The sequence below is a fragment of the Oncorhynchus mykiss genome, chromosome 6 (assembly GCF_013265735.2).
Source record: "Oncorhynchus mykiss isolate Arlee chromosome 6, USDA_OmykA_1.1, whole genome shotgun sequence".
In the NCBI taxonomy this organism is placed as follows: domain Eukaryota; kingdom Metazoa; phylum Chordata; class Actinopteri; order Salmoniformes; family Salmonidae; genus Oncorhynchus; species Oncorhynchus mykiss.
Window position 1 is genome coordinate 97,470,582 of NC_048570.1, and position 21,309 is coordinate 97,491,890.

At 47.0% G+C, this 21,309-nt stretch overlaps 1 protein-coding gene across 1 annotated transcript in view; it reads left to right on the top strand.

The window, feature by feature from the left end:
• The window catches only part of LOC110516620 (FH1/FH2 domain-containing protein 1), a 160,194-nt gene that overhangs the window by 100,871 nt on the left and 38,014 nt on the right, over positions 1-21,309 (top strand). Inside the window, 5 exon segments of the mRNA XM_036981678.1 lie at positions 3,631-3,753; positions 7,903-7,998; positions 10,424-10,453; positions 15,837-15,887; positions 18,483-18,634. Of these exon segments, the coding sequence (XP_036837573.1) occupies positions 3,631-3,753; positions 7,903-7,998; positions 10,424-10,453; positions 15,837-15,887; positions 18,483-18,634 (452 nt within the window).

The following is a 21,309-nucleotide window of genomic DNA, read 5'->3' on the forward strand; positions in this document are numbered from 1 at the left end:
TGTGTGTGTGTGTGTGCTTGCGTCTCTGTGTGTGTGTGTGCGTGCGTCTCTGTGTGTGTGTGTGTGCTTGCGTCTCTGTGTGTGTGTGTGTGTGCTTGCGTCTCTGTGTGTGTGTGTGTGTGTGTGTGTGTGTGCCGCTCTGTGTGTGTGTGTGCCGCTCTGTGTGTGTGTGTGCCGCTCTGTGTGTGTGTGTGTCGCTCTGTGTGTGTGTGTGTGTCTGTGTGTGTGTGTGTCGCTCTGTGTGTGTGTGTGTGTGTGTGTCGCTCTGTGTGTGTGTGTGTGTGTCGCTCTGTGTGTGTGTGTGTGTGCCGCTCTGTGTGTGTGTGTGCCGCTCTGTGTGTGTGTGTGCCGCTCTGTGTGTGTGTGTGCCGCTCTGTGTGTGTGTGTGCCGCTCTGTGTGTGTGTGTGTGCCGCTCTGTGTGTGTGTGCCGCTCTGTGTGTGTGTGTGCCGCTCTGTGTGTGTGTGTGCCGCTCTGTGTGTGTGTGTGCCGCTCTGTGTGTGTGTGTGCCGCTCTGTGTGTGTGTGTGTGTGTGTGTGTGTGTGTGTGTGTGTGTCGCTCTGTGTGTGTGTGTGTGTGTCGCTCTGTGTGTGTGTGTGTGTGTCGCTCTGTGTGTGTGTGTGTGTGTGTGTCGCTCTGTGTGTGTGTGTGTGTCGCTCTGTGTGTGTGTGTGTGTCGCTCTGTGTGTGTGTGTGTGTCGCTCTGTGTGTGTGTGTGTGTGTCGCTCTGTGTGTGTGTGTGTGTGTGTCGCTCTGTGTGTGTGTGTGTGTCGCTCTGTGTGTGTGTGTGTGTCGCTCTGTGTGTGTGTGTGTGTGTCGCTCTGTGTGTGTGTGTGTGTGTCGCTCTGTGTGTGTGTGTGTCGCTCTGTGTGTGTGTGTGTGTCGCTCTGTGTGTGTGTGTGTCGCTCTGTGTGTGTGTGTGTGTGCGGCTCTGTGTGTGTGTGTGCGTGCGGCTCTGTGTGTGTGTGTGCGTGCGGCTCTGTGTGTGTGTGTGTGTGCTTGCGGCTCTGTGTGTGTGTGTGCGTGCGTCTCTGTGTGTGTGTGCGTGTGTGTCTCTCTCTCTCTGTTTGTTTCTCTGACCGCTCACCAGCATGTTGTCATGGTGACCTGCAGGCCGTGCACCAGCATGTTGTCATGGTGACCTGCAGGCCGTGCACCAGCATGTTGTCATGGTGACCTGCAGGCCGTGCACCAGCATGTTGTCATGGTAGGTAGGTTGACCTGCAGGCCATAGACCAGCATGTTGTCATGGTGACCTGCATGCTGTACACCAGCATGTTGTCATGGTTTCTCTAGGTCTTTGTTTGTGTTGTTGCTGTAGTGCTGATTGGCTGAACGTGCTTCATGCTCTGTCTGTGTGCAGATAAATGAACGTCACATTCTGTGAATGTAGAGAACCTTCGCTGTCCAACGTTGACACGTCCTGAAGCTGTTAGGAATCAGGAGCGTAAATCCTGTTGCCCCTTTTTCCTTAAATACTTAAGTCTCTTTCTAGCTTTCTCCGTCGTGCACGATCTATCTACGTTCTGTTTCTGGGTTGCTGCTATTCTCTGTCCTCTAGCCTGTCTGTCCTCTGTCCTCTAGCCTGTCTGTCCTCTAGCCTGTCTGTCCTCTAGCCTGTCTGTCCTCTAGCCTGTCTGTCCTCTAGCCTGTCTGTGCTCTAGCCTGTCTGTGCTCTAGCCTGTCTGTCTGTCTGGTGTTGTGGGTCTGTCTGCCTCCTTGGTTTCTCATTTGGTGTTAACCCTCTTTTCGATTGTGTCTGAAATATATGGCACCCTATTCCCTATATAGTGCACTACTTTAGTCTGGGGCCCTATGGCACCCTATTCCCTACATACAGTGCCTTGCGAAAGTATTCGGCCCCCTTGAACTTTGCGACCTTTTGCCACATTTCAGGCTTCAAACATAAAGATATAAAACTGTATTTTTTTGTGAAGAATCAACAACAAGTGGGACACAATCATGAAGTGGAACGACATTTATTGGATATTTCAAACTTTTTTAACAAATCAAAAACTGAAAAATTGGGCGTGCAAAATTATTCAGCCCCCTTAAGTTAATACTTTGTAGCGCCACCTTTTGCTGCGATTACAGCTGTAAGTCGCTTGGGGTATGTCTCTATCAGTTTTGCACATCGAGAGACTGAAATTTTTTCCCATTCCTCCTTGCAAAACAGCTCGAGCTCAGTGAGGTTGGATGGAGAGCATTTGTGAACAGCAGTTTTCAGTTCTTTCCACAGATTCTCGATTGGATTCAGGTCTGGACTTTGACTTGGCCATTCTAACACCTGGATATGTTTATTTTTGAACCATTCCATTGTAGATTTTGCTTTATGTTTTGGATCATTGTCTTGTTGGAAGACAAATCTCTGTCCCAGTCTCAGGTCTTTTGCAGACTCCATCAGGTTTTCTTCCAGAAAATCCAGGTCCTGTATTTGGCTCCATCCATCTTCCCATCAATTTTAACCATCTTCCCTGTCCCTGCTGAAGAAAAGCAGGCCCAAACCATGATGCTGCCACCACCATGTTTGACAGTGGGGATGGTGTGTTCAGCTGTGTTGCTTTTACGCCAAACACAACGTTTTGCATTGTTGCCAAAAAGTTCAATTTTGGTTTCTTCTGACCAGAGCACCTTCTTCCACATGTTTGGTGTGTCTCCCAGGTGGCTTGTGGCAAACTTTAAACGACACTTTTTATGGATATCTTTAAGAAATGGCTTTCTTCTTGCCACTCTTCCATAAAGGCCAGATTTGTGCAATATACAACTGATTGTTGTCCTATGGACAGAGTCTCCCACCTCAGCTGTAGATCTCTGCAGTTCATCCAGAGTGATCATGGGCCTCTTGGCTGCATCTCTGATCAGTCTTCTCCTTGTATGAGCTGAAAGTTTAGAGGGACGGCCAGGTCTTGGTAGATTTGCAGTGGTCTGATACTCCTTCCATTTCAATATTATCGCTTGCACAGTGCTCCTTGGGATGTTTAAAGCTTGGGAAATATTTTTGTATCCAAATCCGGCTTTAAACTTCTTCACAACAGTATCTCGGACCTGCCTGGTGTGTTCCTTGTTCTTCATGATGCTCTCTGAGCTTTTAACGGACCTCTGAGACTATCACAGTGCAGGTGCATTTATACGGAGACTTGATTACACACAGGTGGATTGTATTTATCATCATTAGTCATTTAGGTCAACATTGGATCATTCAGAGATCCTCACTGAACTTCTGGAGAGAGTTTGCTGCACTGAAAGTAAAGGGCCTGAATAATTTTGCACGCCCAATTTTTCAGTTTTTGATTTGTTAAAAAAGTTTGAAATATCCAATAAATGTCGTTCCACTTCATGATTGTGTCCCACTTGTTGTTGATTCTTCACAAAAAAATACAGTTTTATATCTTTATGTTTGAAGCCTGAAATGTGGCAAAAGGTCGCAAAGTTCAAGGGGGCCGAATACTTTCGCAAGGCACTGTATATAGTGCACTACTTTAGGCCAGAGCCCTATGGCACCCTATTCCCTATATTGTGCTCTGGTTTAAAGTAGTGCACTATTTTGGGTGCCATCTGATACGCAGCCATCATGAACCCATGGTTGTTACCCCTCTCCTCTCTCTCCTGTCCTGTCCTGTCCTGGCCACTAGGGGGCGATCATTCCTCAGTCACCACATGTCTGCCTTGGGGATCAGTAGGAGGTCACGGCACTTTAACAAGGCTGGTTCCATCTCTGAGGAACCTGCTCCTTCTGCTTCTCGAGCCGCAAGCAGGTCTGACTACACCTCCATCACCCTCTGTCTCTCTGTCTCTCTGTCTCTCTGTCTCTCTGTCTCTCTGTCTCTCTGTCTCTCTCTGTCTCTCTCTGTCTCTCTCTGTCTCTCTCTGTCTCTCTCTGTCTCTCTCTGTCTCTCTCTGTCTCTCTCTGTCTCTCTCTGGGTCTCTCTGGGTCTCTCTGTCTCTCTGAGTCTCTCTCTGAGTCTCTCTCTGAGTCTCTCTCTGAGTCTCTCTCTGAGTCTCTCTCTGGGTCTCTCTGGGTCTCTCTGGGTCTCTCTGGGTCTCTCTCTGGGTCTCTCTCTGAGTCTCTCTCTGAGTCTCTCTCTGGGTCTCTCTCTGGGTCTCTCTGGGTCTCTCTCTCGATCTCTCTGGGTCTCTCTCTCGATCTCTCTGGGTCTCTCTCTGGGTCTCTCTCTGGGTCTCTCTGAGTCTCTCTCTGGGTCTCTGAGTCTCTCTCTGGGTCTCTCTGAGTCTCTCTCTGGGTCTCTCTGAGTCTCTCTCTGGGTCTCTCTGAGTATCTCTCTGGGTCTCTCTGAGTCTCTCTCTGGGTCTCTCTGAGTCTCTCTCTGGGTCTCTCTGAGTCTCTCTCTGGGTCTCTCCGGGTCTCTCTGGGTCTCTCTGGGTCTCTCTCTCTGTCTCTCTCTTGGTCTCTCTGGGTCTCTCTCTCGGTCTCTCTGGGTCTCTCTCTCGATCTCTCTGGGTCTCTCTCTGGGTCTCTCTCTCGATCTCTCTGGGTCTCTCTCGATCTCTCTGGGTCTCTCTCGATCTCTCTGGGTCTCTCTCTCGATCTCTCTGGGTCTCTCTCTCGATCTCTCTGGGTCTCTCTCTCGATCTCTCTGGGTCTCTCTCTCGATCTCTCTGGGTCTCTCTCTCGATCTCTCTCGGTCTCTCTCTCGATCTCTCTGGGTCTCTCTCTCGATATCTCTGGGTCTCTCTCTCGATATCTCTGGGTCTCTCTCTTGATCTCTCTGGGTCTCTCTCTCGATCTCTCTGGGTCTCTCTCTTGATCTCTCTGGGTCTCTCTCTCTCTCTCTCTCTCTCTGTCTCTCTCTCTCTCTGTCTCTCTGGATCTCTCATTCATTCACGTACTCACCATCTCATTCACTCACTCATGTTTCTACTGTGGTAAAGTCCATTAAAGCTTCCTGAGAACCTGGGACCACAGAGGTCTGACTAATTAAAGTGGCAGTGAAAGGAGAGGATCAGTCTTAATCCACTGAAGAGGGCTTGTGCCCTGCTCTCGCCTGGTTTGAGTCCCAAATGGCACCCTATTCTCTAAATAGTGCACTACTTTTAACCAGAGCCCTATAGGGAATAGAGTTCCATTTGGGATGCAGACCAGGAGAGAGCCATGGGCTCTGGTCTAAAGTAGTGCACTACTAGTGCTCTGCCTCTGGTCTAAAGTAGTGCACTACATAAGGGAATAGGGTGCGATTTGGGACTCTGCTCTGTGCTTTAACACAGCTGGAGAAAAGCACTTAGTTCATCCTTTTTCTTAGATGATGTCAGCCTGGACAGGAGGTATTCAGGAGAGGACCGGTTCAGTAATGTTGTCTGGTGATGTCAGCCTGGACAGGAGGTATTCAGGAGAGGACCGGTTCAGTAATGTTGTCTGGTGATGTCAGCCTGGACAGGAGGTATTCAGGAGAGGACCGGTTCAGTAATGTTGTCTGGTGATGTCAGCCTGGACAGGAGGTATTCAGGAGAGGACCGGTTCAGTAATGTTGTCTGGTGATGTCAGCCTGGACAGGAGGTATTCAGGAGAGGACCGGTTCAGTAATGTTGTCTGGTGATGTCAGCCTGGACAGGAGGTATTCAGTAGAGGACCGGTTCAAATCAAATCAAATGTATTTATATAGCCCTTCGTACATCAGCTGATATCTCAAAGTGCTGTACAGAAACCCAGCCTAAAACCCCAAACAGCAAGCAATGCAGGTGTAGAAGCACGGTGGCTAGGAAAAACTCCCTAGAAAGGCCAAAACCTAGGAAGAAACCTAGAGAGGAACCAGGCTATGTGGGGTGGCCAGTCCTCTTCTGACTGTGCCGGGTGGAGATTATAACAGAACATGGTCAAGATGTTCAAATGTTCATAAATGACCAGCATGGTCGAATAATAATAAGGCAGAACAGTTGAAACTGGAGCAGCAGCACAGCCAGGTGGACTGGGGACAGCAAGGAGTCATCATGTCAGGTATTCCTGGGGCATGGTCCTAGGGCTCAGGTCCTCCGAGAGAGAGAAAGAGAGAAGGAGAGAATTAGAGAACGCACACTTAGATTCACACAGGACACCGAATAGGACAGGAGAAGTACTCCAGATATAACAAACTGACCCTAGCCCCCCGACACATAAACTACTGCAGCATAAATACTGGAGGCTGAGACAGGAGGGGTCAGGAGACACTGTGGCCCCATCCGAGGACACCCCCGGACAGGGCCAAACAGGAAGGATATAACCCCACCCACTTTGCCAAAGCACAGCCCCCACACCACTAGAGGGATATCTTCAACCACCAACTTACCAACTTACCATTCAGTAAGTTCAGTAATGTTGTCTGGTGATGTCAGCCTGGACAGGAGGTATTCAGGAGAGGACCGGTTCAGTAATGTTGTCTGGTGATGTCAGCCTGGACAGGAGGTATTCAGGAGAGGACTGGTTCTGTAATGTTGTCTGGTGATGTCAGCCTGGACAGGAGGTATTCAGGAGAGGACCGGTTCTGTAATGTTGTCTGGTGATGTCAGCCTGGACAGGAGGTATTCAGGAGAGGACCGGTTCAGTAATGTTGTCTGGTGATGTCAGCCTGGACAGGAGGTATTCAGGAGAGGACCGGTTCAGTAATGTTGTCTGGTGATGTCAGCCTGGACAGGAGGTATTCAGGAGAGGACCGGTTCAGTAATGTTGTCTGGTGATGTCAGCCTGGACAGGAGGTATTCAGGAGAGGACCGGTTCAGTAATGTTGTCTGGTGATGTCAGCCTGGACAGGAGGTATTCAGTAGAGTGTCTCCAATGTATCCAATGTCTCCAGATACTAGTTCAGTCACTAGCTAGTTAAACCAATGTCTCCAGATACTAGTTGGGTCCAGTCACTAGCTAGTTAAACCAATGTCTCTAGACACTAGTTCAGTCACTAGCTAGCTAAACCAATGTCTCCAGATACTAGTTCAGTCACTAGCTAGCTAAACCAATGTCTCCAGATACTGGTTGAGTCCAGTCACTAGCTAGTTAAACCAATGTCTCCAGATACTAGTTGAGTCCAGTCACTAGCTAGTTAAACCAATGTCTCCAGATACTAGTTCAGTCACTAGCTAGTTAAACCAATGTCTCCAGATACTAGTTGAGTCCAGTCACTAGCTAGTTAAACCAATGTCTCTAGACACTAGTTCAGTCTCTAGCTAGTTAAACCAATGTCTCCAGATACTAGTTCTGTCACTAGCTAGTTAAACCAATGTCTCCAGATACTAGTTAAGTCCCTAGCTAGCTAAACCAATGTCTCCAGATACTAGTTGAGTCCAGTCACTAGCTAGCTAAACCAATGTCTCCAGATACTAGTTCAGTCACTAGCTAGTTAAACCAATGTCTCCAGATACTAGTTGAGTCCAGTCACTAGCTAGTTAAGGACACCCTCCACTGTGACTGACATCATGTGTGACCGCTCACAGTCCCACACACTGACAAACTAGCGCCTGCTGGAAAAACAAGTTACAACTATTCTGTCTCGTAGAAACGATGAGGCACTCTCTCACTCACTCACTCTCTCACACTCACTCACTCACTCACTCACTCACTCACTCTCTCACTCTCTCACACACACACACACTCACTCACTCTCACACATACACTCACTCACACTCCCTCTCTCACACACACACACACACACACAAACAAAGACACACACACTCACACACACACACACACACACACACAAACAAAGACACACACAAACACACACTCTCGCTCACACAAACACCCTTTTTCTCTCTCTGCACCCCCCTTGTTTTGGAGCCCTGTCTCAGAGGAGTAACAGGAAACACTTTTGTGTGGAGACGCTGAAGTGTGTGTTGTGTACTGCTGTTGCCTTGGCAACCCTTGCTCCTCACTCTCTCCCTCTGTGTGTGTTTTTCCCTCCCGTCCGTCGGCCCGTCCTCAGCCCGTCTCCTACTGACTTGGCTGGCCCTGAGAAGCAACAGCAGCCCCAGACGGTCCCGGTGCAACACGGGAACAAGACAGAGAGGAACACCTTCAGGTGAGTTCTGATACTGAACAGACCAGGGGGACAGAGACCAGGGGACAGAGACCAGGGGACAGAGACCAAATGAAATCAAATGTATTTATATAGCCCTTCGTACATCAGCTGATATCTCAAAGTGCTGTACAGAGACCGGGGGGGACAGAGACCGGGGGGGACAGAGATGTTTATCAGCGTTATGATGAAAGCAGGGGGGGGTTATATACCTGCTGAGGGTCACTGTTGTTATGATGAAAGCAGGGGGGTGGGTTATATACCTGCTGAGGGTCACTGTTATTATGATGAAAGCAGGGGGGGGGGGGGGGTTATATACCTGCTGAGGGTCACTGTTGTTATGATGAAAGCAGGGGGGGGGGGGGGTATATACCTGCTGAGGGTCACTGTTGTTATGATGAAAGCCAGGGGGGGGGGGGGGGGTTATATACCTGCTGAGGGTCACTGTTGTTATGATGAAAGCAGGGGGGGGTTATATACCTGCTGAGGGTCACTGTTGTTATGATGAAAGCAGGGGGGGGGGGGTATATACCTGCTGAGGGTCACTGTTATTATGATGAAAGCAGGGGGGGGTTATATACCTGCTGAGGGTCACTGTTGTTATGATGAAAGCAGGGGGGGGGGGGGGGGGGGGGTTTATATACCTGCTGAGGGTCACTGTTGTTATGATGAAAGCAGGGGGGGGGGGGGGGGGGGTTATATACCTGCTGAGGGTCACTGTTGTTATGATGAAAGCAGGGGGGGGGGGGGGGGGGGGGGGGTTATATACCTGCTGAGGGTCACTGTTGTTATGATGAAAGCAGGGGGGGGGGGGGTTATATACCTGCTGAGGGTCACTGTTGTTATGATGAAAGCAGGGGGGGGGGGGGGGTTATATACCTGCTGAGGGTCACTGTTGTTATGATGAAAGCAGGGGGGAGGGGGGGGTTATATACCTGCTGAGGGTCACTGTTGTTATGATGAAAGCAGGGGGGAGGGGGGGGTTATATACCTGCTGAGGGTCACTGTTGTTATGATGAAAGCAGGGGGGGGGGGGTTATATACCTGCTGAGGGTCACTGTTGTTATGATGAAAGCAGGGGGGGGGGGGGTATATACCTGCTGAGGGTCACTGTTGTTATGATGAAAGCAGGGGGGGGGGGGGGGGTTATATACCTGCTGAGGGTCACTGTTGTTATGATGAAAGCAGGGGGGGGGGGTTATATACCTGCTGAGGGTCACTGTTGTTATGATGAAAGCAGGGGGGGGGGTTATATACCTTCCAGTGTTGTTTCACTAATAGGAATAGCCATCACACATTGTTATAGATGACATTCACCAGTGTTTGGTAGTGTGGTGACTAGTATATTATTTGAGATGCCTGATGTTCACCATTGAGCTTTTAAATGCGCTGCTGTTTTGGATGGACAACCAGCTCACTGACATGAAATCATTTGTTGGTGATCATTTTAAGAGACATCGTCATTTGTCTTCAACCTCCCTTTGTTTCTGCTAGATGTTATAAATAGTGAGTGTCTAATGGTTTGTATCATTGACTCTACATCATCTTTACTGAATTACCAGTCCTTACTTCCCTCTCTATTCATGTCAGCTTTGTCTCTGACTCTCTCTCCCCCTTCTGTGTGTTTTACTCCCTCTTTCCTCTTGTCTCTCTCTCTTCCTCCTTCCCTCTCTTCCTCCTCCCCTCTCTCCTGTCCTCATCTTCCCTCTCTCCTGTCCTCATCTTCCCTCTCTCCTGTCCTCATCTTCCCTCTCTCCTGTCCTCCTCCTTTCCCTCTCTCCTGTCCTCCTCCTTTCCCTCTCTCCTGTCCTCCTCCTTTCCCTCTCTCCTGTCCTCCTCCTCCCCTCTCTCCTGTCCTCCTCCTCCCCTCTCTCCTGTCCTCATCTTCCCTCTCTCCTGTCCTCATCTTCCCTCTCTCCTGTCCTCATCTTCCCTCTCTCCTGTCCTCCTCCTTTCCCTCTCTCCTGTCCTCCTCCTTTCCCTCTCTCCTGTCCTCCTCCTTTCCCTCTCTCCTGTCCTCCTCCTCCCCTCTCTCCTGTCCTCCTCCTCCCCTCTCTCCTGTCCTCCTCCTCTCCTGTCCTCCTCCTCTGCTGTCCTCCTCTCCTGTCCTCCTCCTCTCCTGTCCTCCTCCTCCCCTCTCTCCTGTCCTCCTCCTCCCCTCTCTCCTGTCCTCCTCCTCCCCTCTCTCCTGTCTTCCTCCTCCCCTCTCTCCTGTCTTCCTCCTTCCCCTCTCTCCTGTCCTCCTCCTCCTTTCCCTCTCTCCTGTCCTCCTCCTCCTTCCCCTCTCTTCCTCTCTCCTCCCTCCTCTCTTCCTTCTCTCCTCCTCCTTCATAATGTCTGGTTGCCATCCTGATCTCTTTCCTTGCTGTTGTGGTTGCCCAAAATTCCTCTCGCCCTCCCTCCCTCCATTCTTCCTCTCCTTGTGCAGCTCTGAGCAGGCCAGCCACAGTGCCGTTTGGTGAGTAGCCCTCTGCACGGCCAAAGAATGTGACTTTCTGTGAGGTGCTGTTGTGATTTTAAATCATTATGATAGTTAGTCATTTAAAGGAATGAGACAGAGAGAGAGTGGGAACGAGATGGAGGAAGAGAGGAGGGAAGGATGGAGGGAGGAAGAGGGGGAGGGATTAAGCATGGGGGAGGGAGGGAGGGAGGGAGGGAGGGAGGGAGGGAGGGAGGGAGGGAGCATGGATGAGGAGGGAGGGAGGGAGGGAGCATGGATGAGGAGGGAGGGAAGCGCCACGCTGTTCAACCAACAGATGGACCCGTCAATTCAAATCCCCAATTAGAGACTTGTATTCAGGCCTTATGTAAGAGGGCTGGTACGTTAGCTTCATAGCTAAAGAGGTTTACCATATTCTGGTACGTTAGCTTTATAGCTAAAGAGGGTTACCATATTCTGTCACTGGTACGTTAGCTTTATAGCTAAAGAGGGTTACCATATTCTGGTACGTTAGCTTTATAGCTAAAGAGGTTTACCATATTCTGGTACGTTAGCTTTATAGCTAAAGAGGTTTACCATATTCTGGTACGTTAGCTTTATAGCTAAAGAGGTTTACCATATTCTGTCACTGGTACGTTAGCTTCATAGCTAAAGAGGTTTACCATATTCTGGTACGTTAGCTTTATAGCTAAAGAGGTTTACCATATTCTGGTACGTTAGCTTTATAGCTAAAGAGGTTTACCATATTCTGGTACGTTAGCTTTATAGCTAAAGAGGTTTACCATATTCTGGTACGTTAGCTTTATAGCTAAAGAGGGTTACCATATTCTGTCACTGGTACGTTAGCTTTATAGCTAAAGAGGGTTACCATATTCTGGTACGTTAGCTTTATAGCTAAAGAGGTTTACCATATTCTGGTACGTTAGCTTTATAGCTAAAGAGGTTTACCATATTCTGGTACGTTAGCTTTATAGCTAAAGAGGTTTACCATATTCTGTCACTGGTACGTTAGCTTCATAGCTAAAGAGGTTTACCATATTCTGGTACGTTAGCTTTATAGCTAAAGAGGTTTACCATATTCTGGTACGTTAGCTTTATAGCTAAAGAGGTTTACCATATTCTGTCACTGGTACGTTAGCTTCATAGCTAAAGAGGTTTACCATATTCTGGTACGTTAGCTTTATAGCTAAAGAGGTTTACCATATTCTGGTACGTTAGCTTTATAGCTAAAGAGGTTTACCATATTCTGGTACGTTAGCTTTATAGCTAAAGAGGTTTACCATATTCTGGTACGTTAGCTTTATAGCTAAAGAGGTTTACCATATTCTGGTACGTTAGCTTTATAGCTAAAGAGGTTTACCATATTCTGGTACGTTAGCTTTATAGCTAAAGAGGTTTACCATATTCTGGTACGTTAGCTTTATAGCTAAAGAGGGTTACCATATTCTGGTACGTTAGCTTTATAGCTAAAGAGGTTTACCATATTCTGGTACGTTAGCTTTATAGCTAAAGAGGTTTACCATATTCTGGTACGTTAGCTTTATAGCTAAAGAGGTTTACCATATTCTGTCACTGGTACGTTAGCTTCATAGCTAAAGAGGTTTACCATATTCTGGTACGTTAGCTTTATAGCTAAAGAGGTTTACCATATTCTGGTACGTTAGCTTTATAGCTAAAGAGGTTTACCATATTCTGGTACGTTAGCTTTATAGCTAAAGAGGTTTACCATATTCTGGTACGTTAGCTTTATAGCTAAAGAGGGTTACCATATTCTGTCACTGGTACGTTAGCTTTATAGCTAAAGAGGGTTACCATATTCTGGTACGTTAGCTTTATAGCTAAAGAGGTTTACCATATTCTGGTACGTTAGCTTTATAGCTAAAGAGGTTTACCATATTCTGGTACGTTAGCTTTATAGCTAAAGAGGTTTACCATATTCTGTCACTGGTACGTTAGCTTCATAGCTAAAGAGGTTTACCATATTCTGGTACGTTAGCTTTATAGCTAAAGAGGTTTACCATATTCTGGTACGTTAGCTTTATAGCTAAAGAGGTTTACCATATTCTGTCACTGGTACGTTAGCTTCATAGCTAAAGAGGTTTACCATATTCTGGTACGTTAGCTTTATAGCTAAAGAGGTTTACCATATTCTGGTACGTTAGCTTTATAGCTAAAGAGGTTTACCATATTCTGGTACGTTAGCTTTATAGCTAAAGAGGTTTACCATATTCTGGTACGTTAGCTTTATAGCTAAAGAGGTTTACCATATTCTGGTACGTTAGCTTTATAGCTAAAGAGGTTTACCATATTCTGGTACGTTAGCTTTATAGCTAAAGAGGTTTACCATATTCTGGTACGTTAGCTTTATAGCTAAAGAGGGTTACCATATTCTGGTACGTTAGCTTTATAGCTAAAGAGGTTTACCATATTCTGGTACGTTAGCTTTATAGCTAAAGAGGTTTACCATATTCTGGTACGTTAGCTTTATAGCTAAAGAGGTTTACCATATTCTGTCACTGGTACGTTAGCTTCATAGCTAAAGAGGGTTACCATATTCTGGTACGTTAGCTTTATAGCTAAAGAGGGTTACCATATTCTGGTACGTTAGCTTTATAGCTAAAGAGGTTTACCATATTCTGTCACTGGTACGTTAGCTTCATAGCTAAAGAGGGTTACCATATTCTGGTACGTTAGCTTTATAGCTAAAGAGGGTTACCATATTCTGTCACTGGTACGTTAGCTTTATAGCTAAAGAGGTTTACCATATTCTGGTACGTTAGCTTCATAGCTAAAGAGGTTTACCATATTCTGGTACGTTAGCTTTATAGCTAAAGAGGTTTACCATATTCTGGTACGTTAGCTTCATAGCTAAAGAGGGTTACCATATTCTGTCACTGGGTACAGTATCTAGCATCACATTGAGGCTTAATTATGGTATAACATACAATATAAATGATTGTAACACCCCATTCTGTTGATAGAGCCATATAGGGCAAAAGGTTTAATACCCGGAGCAAGACTGATTCTGGCAACGGGTGAAACAACATTGGAAAAATGCTTGCTACGCTGCTCCAATTTTCAGCTATTTTCTTTCCCTGGCCTGTCTCTGTTTCTGTTCAGATGTTTAAACCCTCTCTTCTCTTTCCTGCCTCTGTTTCTGTTCAGATGTTTAAACCCTCTCTTTTCTTTCCCTGGCCTGCCTCTGTTTCTGTTCAGATGTTTAAACCCTCTCTTCTCTTTCCCTGGCCTGCCTCTGTTTCTGTTCAGATGTTTAAACCCTCTCTTCTCTTTCCCTGGCCTGACTCTGTTTCTGTTCAGATGTTTAAACCCTCTCTTCTCTTTCCTGCCTCTGTTTCTGTTCAGATGTTTAAACCCTCTCTTCTCTTTCCCTGGCCTGCCTCTGTTTCTGTTCAGATGTTTAAACCCTCTCTTTTCTTTCCCTGGCCTGCTTCTGTTTCTGTTCAGATGTTTAAACCCTCTCTTCTCTTTCCCTGGCCTGCCTCTGTTTCTGTTCAGATGTTTAAACCCTCTCTTCTCTTTCCTGCCTCTGTTTCTGTTCAGATGTTTAAACCCTCTCTTCTCTTTCTCTGGCCTGCCTCTGTTTCTGTTCAGATGTTTAAACCCTCTCTTCTCTTTCCCTGGCCTGCCTCTGTTTCTGTTCAGATGTTTAAACCCTCTCTTCTCTTTCCCTGGCCTGCCTCTGTTTCTGTTCAGATGTTTAAACCCTCTCTTTTCTTTCCCTGGCCTGCCTCTGTTTCTGTTCAGATGTTTAAACCCTCTCTTCTCTTTCTCTGGCCTGCCTCTGTTTCTGTTCAGACGTTTAAACCATCTCTTCCCTGGCCTGCCTCTGTTTCTGTTCAGACGTTTAAACCCTCTCTTCTCTTTCCTGCCTCTGTTTCTGTTCAGATGTTTAAACCCTCTCTTCTCTTTCCCTGGCCTGCCTCTGTTCAGATGTTTAAACCCTCTCTTCTCTTTCCTGCCTCTGTTTCTGTTCAGATGTTTAAACCCTCTCTTCTCTTTCCCTGGCCTGCCTCTGTTCAGATGTTTAAACCCTCTCTTCTCTTTCCCTGGCCTGCCTCTGTTCAGATGTTTAAACCCTCTCTTCTCTTTCCCTGGCCTGCCTCTGTTTCTGTTCAGATGTTTAAACCCTCTCTTTTCTTTCCCTGCTCTGCCTCTGTTTCTGTTCAGATGTTTAAACCCTCTCTTCTCTTTCCCTGGCCTGCCTCTGTTTCTGTTCAGATGTTTAAACCCTCTCTTCTCTTTCCCTGGCCTGCCTCTGTTTCTGTTCAGATGTTTAAACCCTCTCTTCTCTTTCCCTGGCCTGCCTCTGTTCAGATGTTTAAACCCTCTCTTCTCTTTCCCTGGCCTGCCTCTGTTTCTGTTCAGATGTTTAAACCCTCTCTTCTGTTTTAAAGCTGCACCATGTCACCTTTTGGCTTACCTGACCAAATTCCCATAGCAATATGAGTTATAGATCTGTCATTCTCATTGAAAGTCTAAGAAGTGTCAGATCTGTTCTATTCGTGCTATTTGTTTTCTGCTTCCCATTCTTCTGTTTTGTTCACCAGCGTCAAACAGCTGAAAATACTATATTTTTGGGTTATTGAAAATATATTTCACAGCAGTTTAGATGGTACAATGATTCTCTACACTAGACGTGTTTGTTTGGTCATATAAACTGAAATTAGGGGAACAATTTTAATTTTTGCAACCAGGAAATGGAGGAGTGATGTCTGTATGTTGCATATTTTATGAATGGTTTCAACAGCTGCATGGAATTGGTTCTGATGAGGCGGCAGTTTGGAATGCAATGATGACACAATGGTATGACTATCACATTCTGTTCAGATGTTCTAATTACCATGGAGACCAGGGTTACCATGCTCACTGTCTCTGTCTATATGAGGAGCTTGGAGACCAGGGTTACCATGCCCATAATATCATCCATCAGCCAGCACTCTGTCTATATGAGGAGCTTGGAGACCAGGGTTACCATGCTCACTGTCTCTGTCTATATGAGGAGCTTGGAGACCAGGGTTACCATGCTCACTGTCTCTGTCTATATGAGGAGCTTGGAGACCAGGGTTACCATGCTCACTGTCTCTGTCTATATGAGGAGCTTGGAGACCAGGGTTACCATGCTCACTGTCTCTGTCTATATGAGGAGCTTGGAGACCAGGGTTACCATGCTCACTGTCTCTGTCTATATGAGGAGCTTGGAGACCAGGGTTACCATGCTCACTGTCTCTGTCTATATGAGGAGCTTGGAGACCAGGGTTACCATGCTCATAATCTCATCCATCAACCAGCTCTCTGTCTATATGAGGAGCTTGTGTGTCGTAGTGTGTCGGTGATTGGTTGATATGTACTGTAGAGGTTTAAACTAATGTTATCTCCCCAGCCCAGAGGACTGTAACGTTAATATGGACAAGCCCGTCCTCAGGAAGTTTCAGTAAGTACGGTTATGGAGCGTCATGTTGCATGATGGGAGGTGGCCGACCTGCTTTGGAGCCTGCTGCTGCTTTCTGGGAGCTAGGGGTCATGGGTGTGTTCCAAATGGCACCCTATTCCCTATATAGTGGTACTACTACAGACCAGAGCCCTATTCCCTATATAGTGGTACTACTATAGACCAGAGCCCTATTCCCTACATAGTGGTACTACTCTAGACCAGAGCCCTATTCCCTATATAGTGGTACTACTTTAGACCAGAGCCCTATTCCCTATATAGTGGTACTACTTTAGACCAGAGCCAATAGGGTTTTAATGGTCAACAGGACTATGTATTGAATAGGGTGCCAAATGGGACATAGCCTGGGTGTTATGGTGTGTTGGCGTCCATTTTGAAATGGTGTGTTGATATTAACGGTGTGGTGTGGGGTCTGCGGTTTATGATTTAAAGTCCGGTTCAACCAATCAATTTAACAGGGTTTTAATCATGAACATTGATTGACAGGTTCAAGACACAGACGGAGCAGAATGAAGCTAAAGAGAAACGTCATGCTCAACATCTAGAGTAGCTAATGCTAATCCCAGAACACCATTTCCCATCACCATGCTAGAGTAGCTAATGCTAATCCCAGAACACCATTTCCCACCACCATGCTAGAGTAGCTAATGCTAATCCCAGAACACCGTTTCCCACCACCATCTAGAGTAGCTAATGCTAATCCCAGAACACCATTTCCCACCACCATGCTAGAGTAGCTAATGCTAATCCCAGAACACCATTTCCCATCACCATGCTAGAGTAGCTAATGCTAATCCCAGAACACCATTTCCCACCACCATGCTAGAGTAGCTAATGCTAATCCCAGAACACCATTTCCCACCACCATGCTAGAGTAGCTAATGCTAATCCCGGATGTTCCCTATTGCGTTCAGCCAATCAGATTGCAGCAGTCTGTTTTTTTTCACCCCCAGGTTTGGTTTGTTTTAGAACTCTCTAGCGTGGACCGGGACTAGCATTAGCTACTCTAGCATGGTGTTCCTGGACTAGCATTAGCTACTCTAGCATGGTGTTCCTGGATTAGCATTAGCTACACTAGCATGGTGTTCCTGGATTAGCAGTAGCTACTCTAGCATGGTGTTCCTGGATTAGCATTAGCTACTCTAGCATGGTGTTCCTGGATTAGCATTAGCTACACTAGCATGGTGTTCCTGGATTAGCATTAGCTACTCTAGCATGGTGTTCCTGGATTAGCATTAGCCACACTAGCATGGTGTTCCTGCATTAGCATTAGCAGCCTCAATGAGTTTTTTTATGTACGAACCGGTCCACAGGGGATACGAGGCTATAGCTGGCTGCATTAGCATTAGCAGCCTAAATTAATGTTTTATGTACGAACCGGTCCACAGGGGATACGAGGCTATAGCCGGCTGCATTAGCATTAGCAGCCTAAATGAATGTTTTATGTACGAACCGGTCCACAGGGGATACGAGGCTATAGCCGGCTGCATTAGCATTAGCAGCCTAAATGAGTGTTTTATGTACGAACCGGTCCACAGGGGATACGAGGCTATAGCCGGCTGCATTAGCATTAGCAGCCTAAATGAATGTTTTATGTACGAACCGGTCCACAGGGGATACGAGGCTATAGCCGGCTGCATTAGCATTAGCAGCCTCAATGAGTGTTTTATGTACGAACCGGTCCACAGGGGATACGAGGCTATAGCCAGCTGCATTAGCATTAGCAGCCTCAATGAGTGTTTTATGTACGAACCGGTCCACAGGGGATACGAGGCTATAGCCAGCTGCATTAGCATTAGCAGCCTAAATGAGTGTTTTATGTACGAACCGGTCCACAGGGGATACGAGGCTATAGCCGGCTGCATTAGCATTAGCAGCCTAAATGAATGTTTTATGTACGAACCGGTCCACAGGGGATACGAGGCTATAGCCGGCTGCATTAGCATTAGCAGCCTCAATGAGTGTTTTATGTACGAACCGGTCCACAGGGGATACGAGGCTATAGCCGGCTGCATTACAGTCCCTTTGGACGGTAAAATGAAACGACTCAATACTTAACTCAGGAGATTAAAGCAGTAAATCTGAGTGATGTATCGCAGTGATCCAGGGGGCCTGTTTTATCTGGAGTAGCTGCCCGCCACTGCTGAGCCCTCGCCTGGGGAGGGAGGGAGAGTGAGTCCCTGGTGTGGTGGGTGTGGTGGTTGGCTTGGCTTCCGTCGCTGGCTAGGACCTTGCCATCTGAGAGCGCTGGGCAGCGTATCTGTGGCAGGGGCCGAGGAATGTAATGGCTATCACAGCCATGCTGCAGGGTATGGCATCTGTTCTGGGGAATGAACATCAAATTATTTTGGTTATAAATGATGTGTGTATTTCCAGACTATAATCAGTTTGTCTTATTCAGGTCCTGTGGGTTTTCTCTCTCTCTCTCTTCTAATCTGTCTGATCTAATCTATCGTTTTGTTGCTGTGATCCTGGGTGATTTTGGTTTTTGCCATGCTTGCCCCGTAATGGTGTTGTCGACGCCCCTCCATGGCGGCTCAGTCACCTCCAGTTACCTCCGTGTCTGTGTTCCTGTAGAGGCACCTTCCTCCGCAACCTGGTCGCCACCCAGTGGGAGAAGACGAGTAGGAGCCAACACGAGAAGCTCCAGGATGACCCCATAGTCACGTCCCCCAGGGAAGAGGAGGAGACCTCACCTGCAGACAGCAGCCCCAGTACACCCACCGAAGGTACAGTACCCTAACCCTGCCATACCCTCGTCCTCTAGCCCAAATACCCCAGCTGAAACCAGCCCCTACCCTAGCCCCAGGTACAGTACCCCCTAACAGCCGGACTCTGGAAACATCTCTCCTCTCAGGCCCTCGTTGAGCCGTCCTAATTGTTAGTGACATGCACATGGTGCTCGGCGTGCGTCATCACAACACCCTCAGAATGAGGAAGTGTTGTCGGGAGCGAGAGGAGGCTGATCCTCGCTCCTCATCCTGTCCGATTGGAGAGTACCAGGCCCTGCAGTGGCAGACAGGGGCAGGACGTTACCTAACATAGCCTCAACTCACGCTGGGAAGGTTCGAGAGTTTCTCATTAGAGACCTGGAATAGAGGAGGAGTAGTTACTGAGGAGGAATAGACCTGGAATAGAGGAGGAATAGTTACCGAGGAGAAATAGACCTGGAATAGAGGAGGAGTAGTTACTGAGGAGGAATAGACCTGGAATAGAGGAGGAATAGTTACCGAGGAGGAATAGACCTGGAATAGTTACTGTGGAGGAGTAGACCTGGAATAGTTACTGAGGAGGAGTAGACCTGGAATAGTCATAGTTACTGAGGGGGAATATACCTGGAATAGTTACTGAGGAGGAATAGACCTGGAATAGTTACTGAGGAAGAATAGACCTGGAATAGTTACTGAGGAAGAATAGACCTGGAATTGGAACAGTTACTGAGGAGGAATAGACCTGGAATAGTTACTGAGGAGGAATAGACTTGGAATAGTTACTGAGGAGGAATAGACGTGGAATAGTTACTGAGGAGGAATAGACGTGGAATAGTTACTGAGGAGGAATAGACCTGGAATAGTTACTGAGGAGGAATAGACCTGGAATAGTTACTGAGGAGGAATAGACCTGGAATAGTAACAGTTATTGAGGAGGAATAGACCTGGAATTGGAACAGTTACTGAGGAGGAATAGACCTGGAATAGTTACTGAGGAGGAATAGACGTGGAATAGTTACTGAGGAGGAATAGACCTGGAATAGTTACTGAGGAGGAATAGACGTGGAATAGTTACTGAGGAGGAATAGACCTGGAATAGTTACTGAGGAGGAATAGACCTGGAATAGTTACTGAGGAGGAATAGACGTGGAATAGTTACTGAGGAGGAATAGACGTGGAATAGTTACTGAGGAGGAATAGACGTGGAATAGTTACTGAGGAGGAATAGACGTGGAATAGTTACTGAGGAGGAATAGACCTGGAATAGTTACTGAGGAGGAATAGACCTGGAATAGTTACTGCGGAGGAATAGACCTGGAATAGTTACTGAGGAGGAATAGACGTGGAATAGTTACTGAGGAGGAATAGACGTGGAATAGTTACTGAGGAGGAATAGACGTGGAATAGTTACTGAGGAGGAATAGACCTGGAATAGTTACTGAGGAGGAATAGACCTGGAATAGTTACTGAGGAGGAATAGACGTGGAATAGTTACTGAGGAGGAATAGACGTGGAATAGTTACTGAGGAGGAATAGACGTGGAATAGTTACTGAGGAGGAATAGACCTGGAATAGTAAGTTACTGAGGAGGAATATACCTGGAATAGTTAATAGTTACTGAGGAGGAATAGACCTGGAATAGTTACTGAGGAGGAATAGACCTGGAATAGTTACTGAGGAGGAATAGACCTGGAATAGTTACTGAGGAGGAATAGACCTGGAATAGTTAATAGTTACTGAGGAGGAATAGACCTGGAATAGTTACTGAGGAGGAATAGACCTGGAATAGTTACTGAGGAGGAATAGACCTGGAATAGTTACTGAGGAGGAATAGACCTGGAATAGTAAGTTACTAAGGAGGAATAGACCTGGAATAGTTACTGAGGAGGAATAGACCTGGACTAGTTAATAGTTACTGAGGAGGAATAGACCTGGAATAGTTACTGAGGAGGAATAGACCTGGAATAGTAAGTTACTAAGGAGGAATAGACCTGGAATAGTTACTGAGGAGGAATAGACCTGGAATAGTAACTGAGGAGGGGCAGAAGTTTGTTGTGATTCCACGTGACCTGACCAGGAAACCCCCAGAAGAAAAGCTCTTCGCTCTGTCCGGACGGGGTTCGTTTTACTGGGACAGGGTTCGTTTTACTGGGACGGGGTTCGTTTTACTGGGACGGGGTTCGTTTTACTGGGACAGGGTTCGTTTTACTGGGACAGGGTTCGTTTTACTGGGACAGGGTTCGTTTTACTGGGACAGGGTTCGTTTTACTGGGACGGGGTTCGTTTTACTGGGACGGGGTTCGTTTTACTGGGACGGGGTTCGTTTTACTGGGACGGGGTTCGTTTTACTGGGACGGGGTTCGTTTTACTGGGACAGGTCGGGTAATGAAATGATGTGCATGAGCACAAAACACCACATATATTATTCTAGTCCTTTGCAAATCTGCCGTCAGTGGTTTCTACATGGCGGGAGAGTCACTATTCCAGCCAGAATAACCTTCTGTTTTCCAGACCAACTCCAAGGCCCTCTGATAATACTAGTTTTCCTGACCAACTCCAAGGCCCTCTGATAATACTAGTTTTCCAGACCAACTCCAAGGTCCTCTGATAATACTAGTTTTCCTGACCAACTCCAAGGCCCTCTGATAATACTAGTTTTCCTGACCAACTCCAAGGCCCTCTGATAATACTAG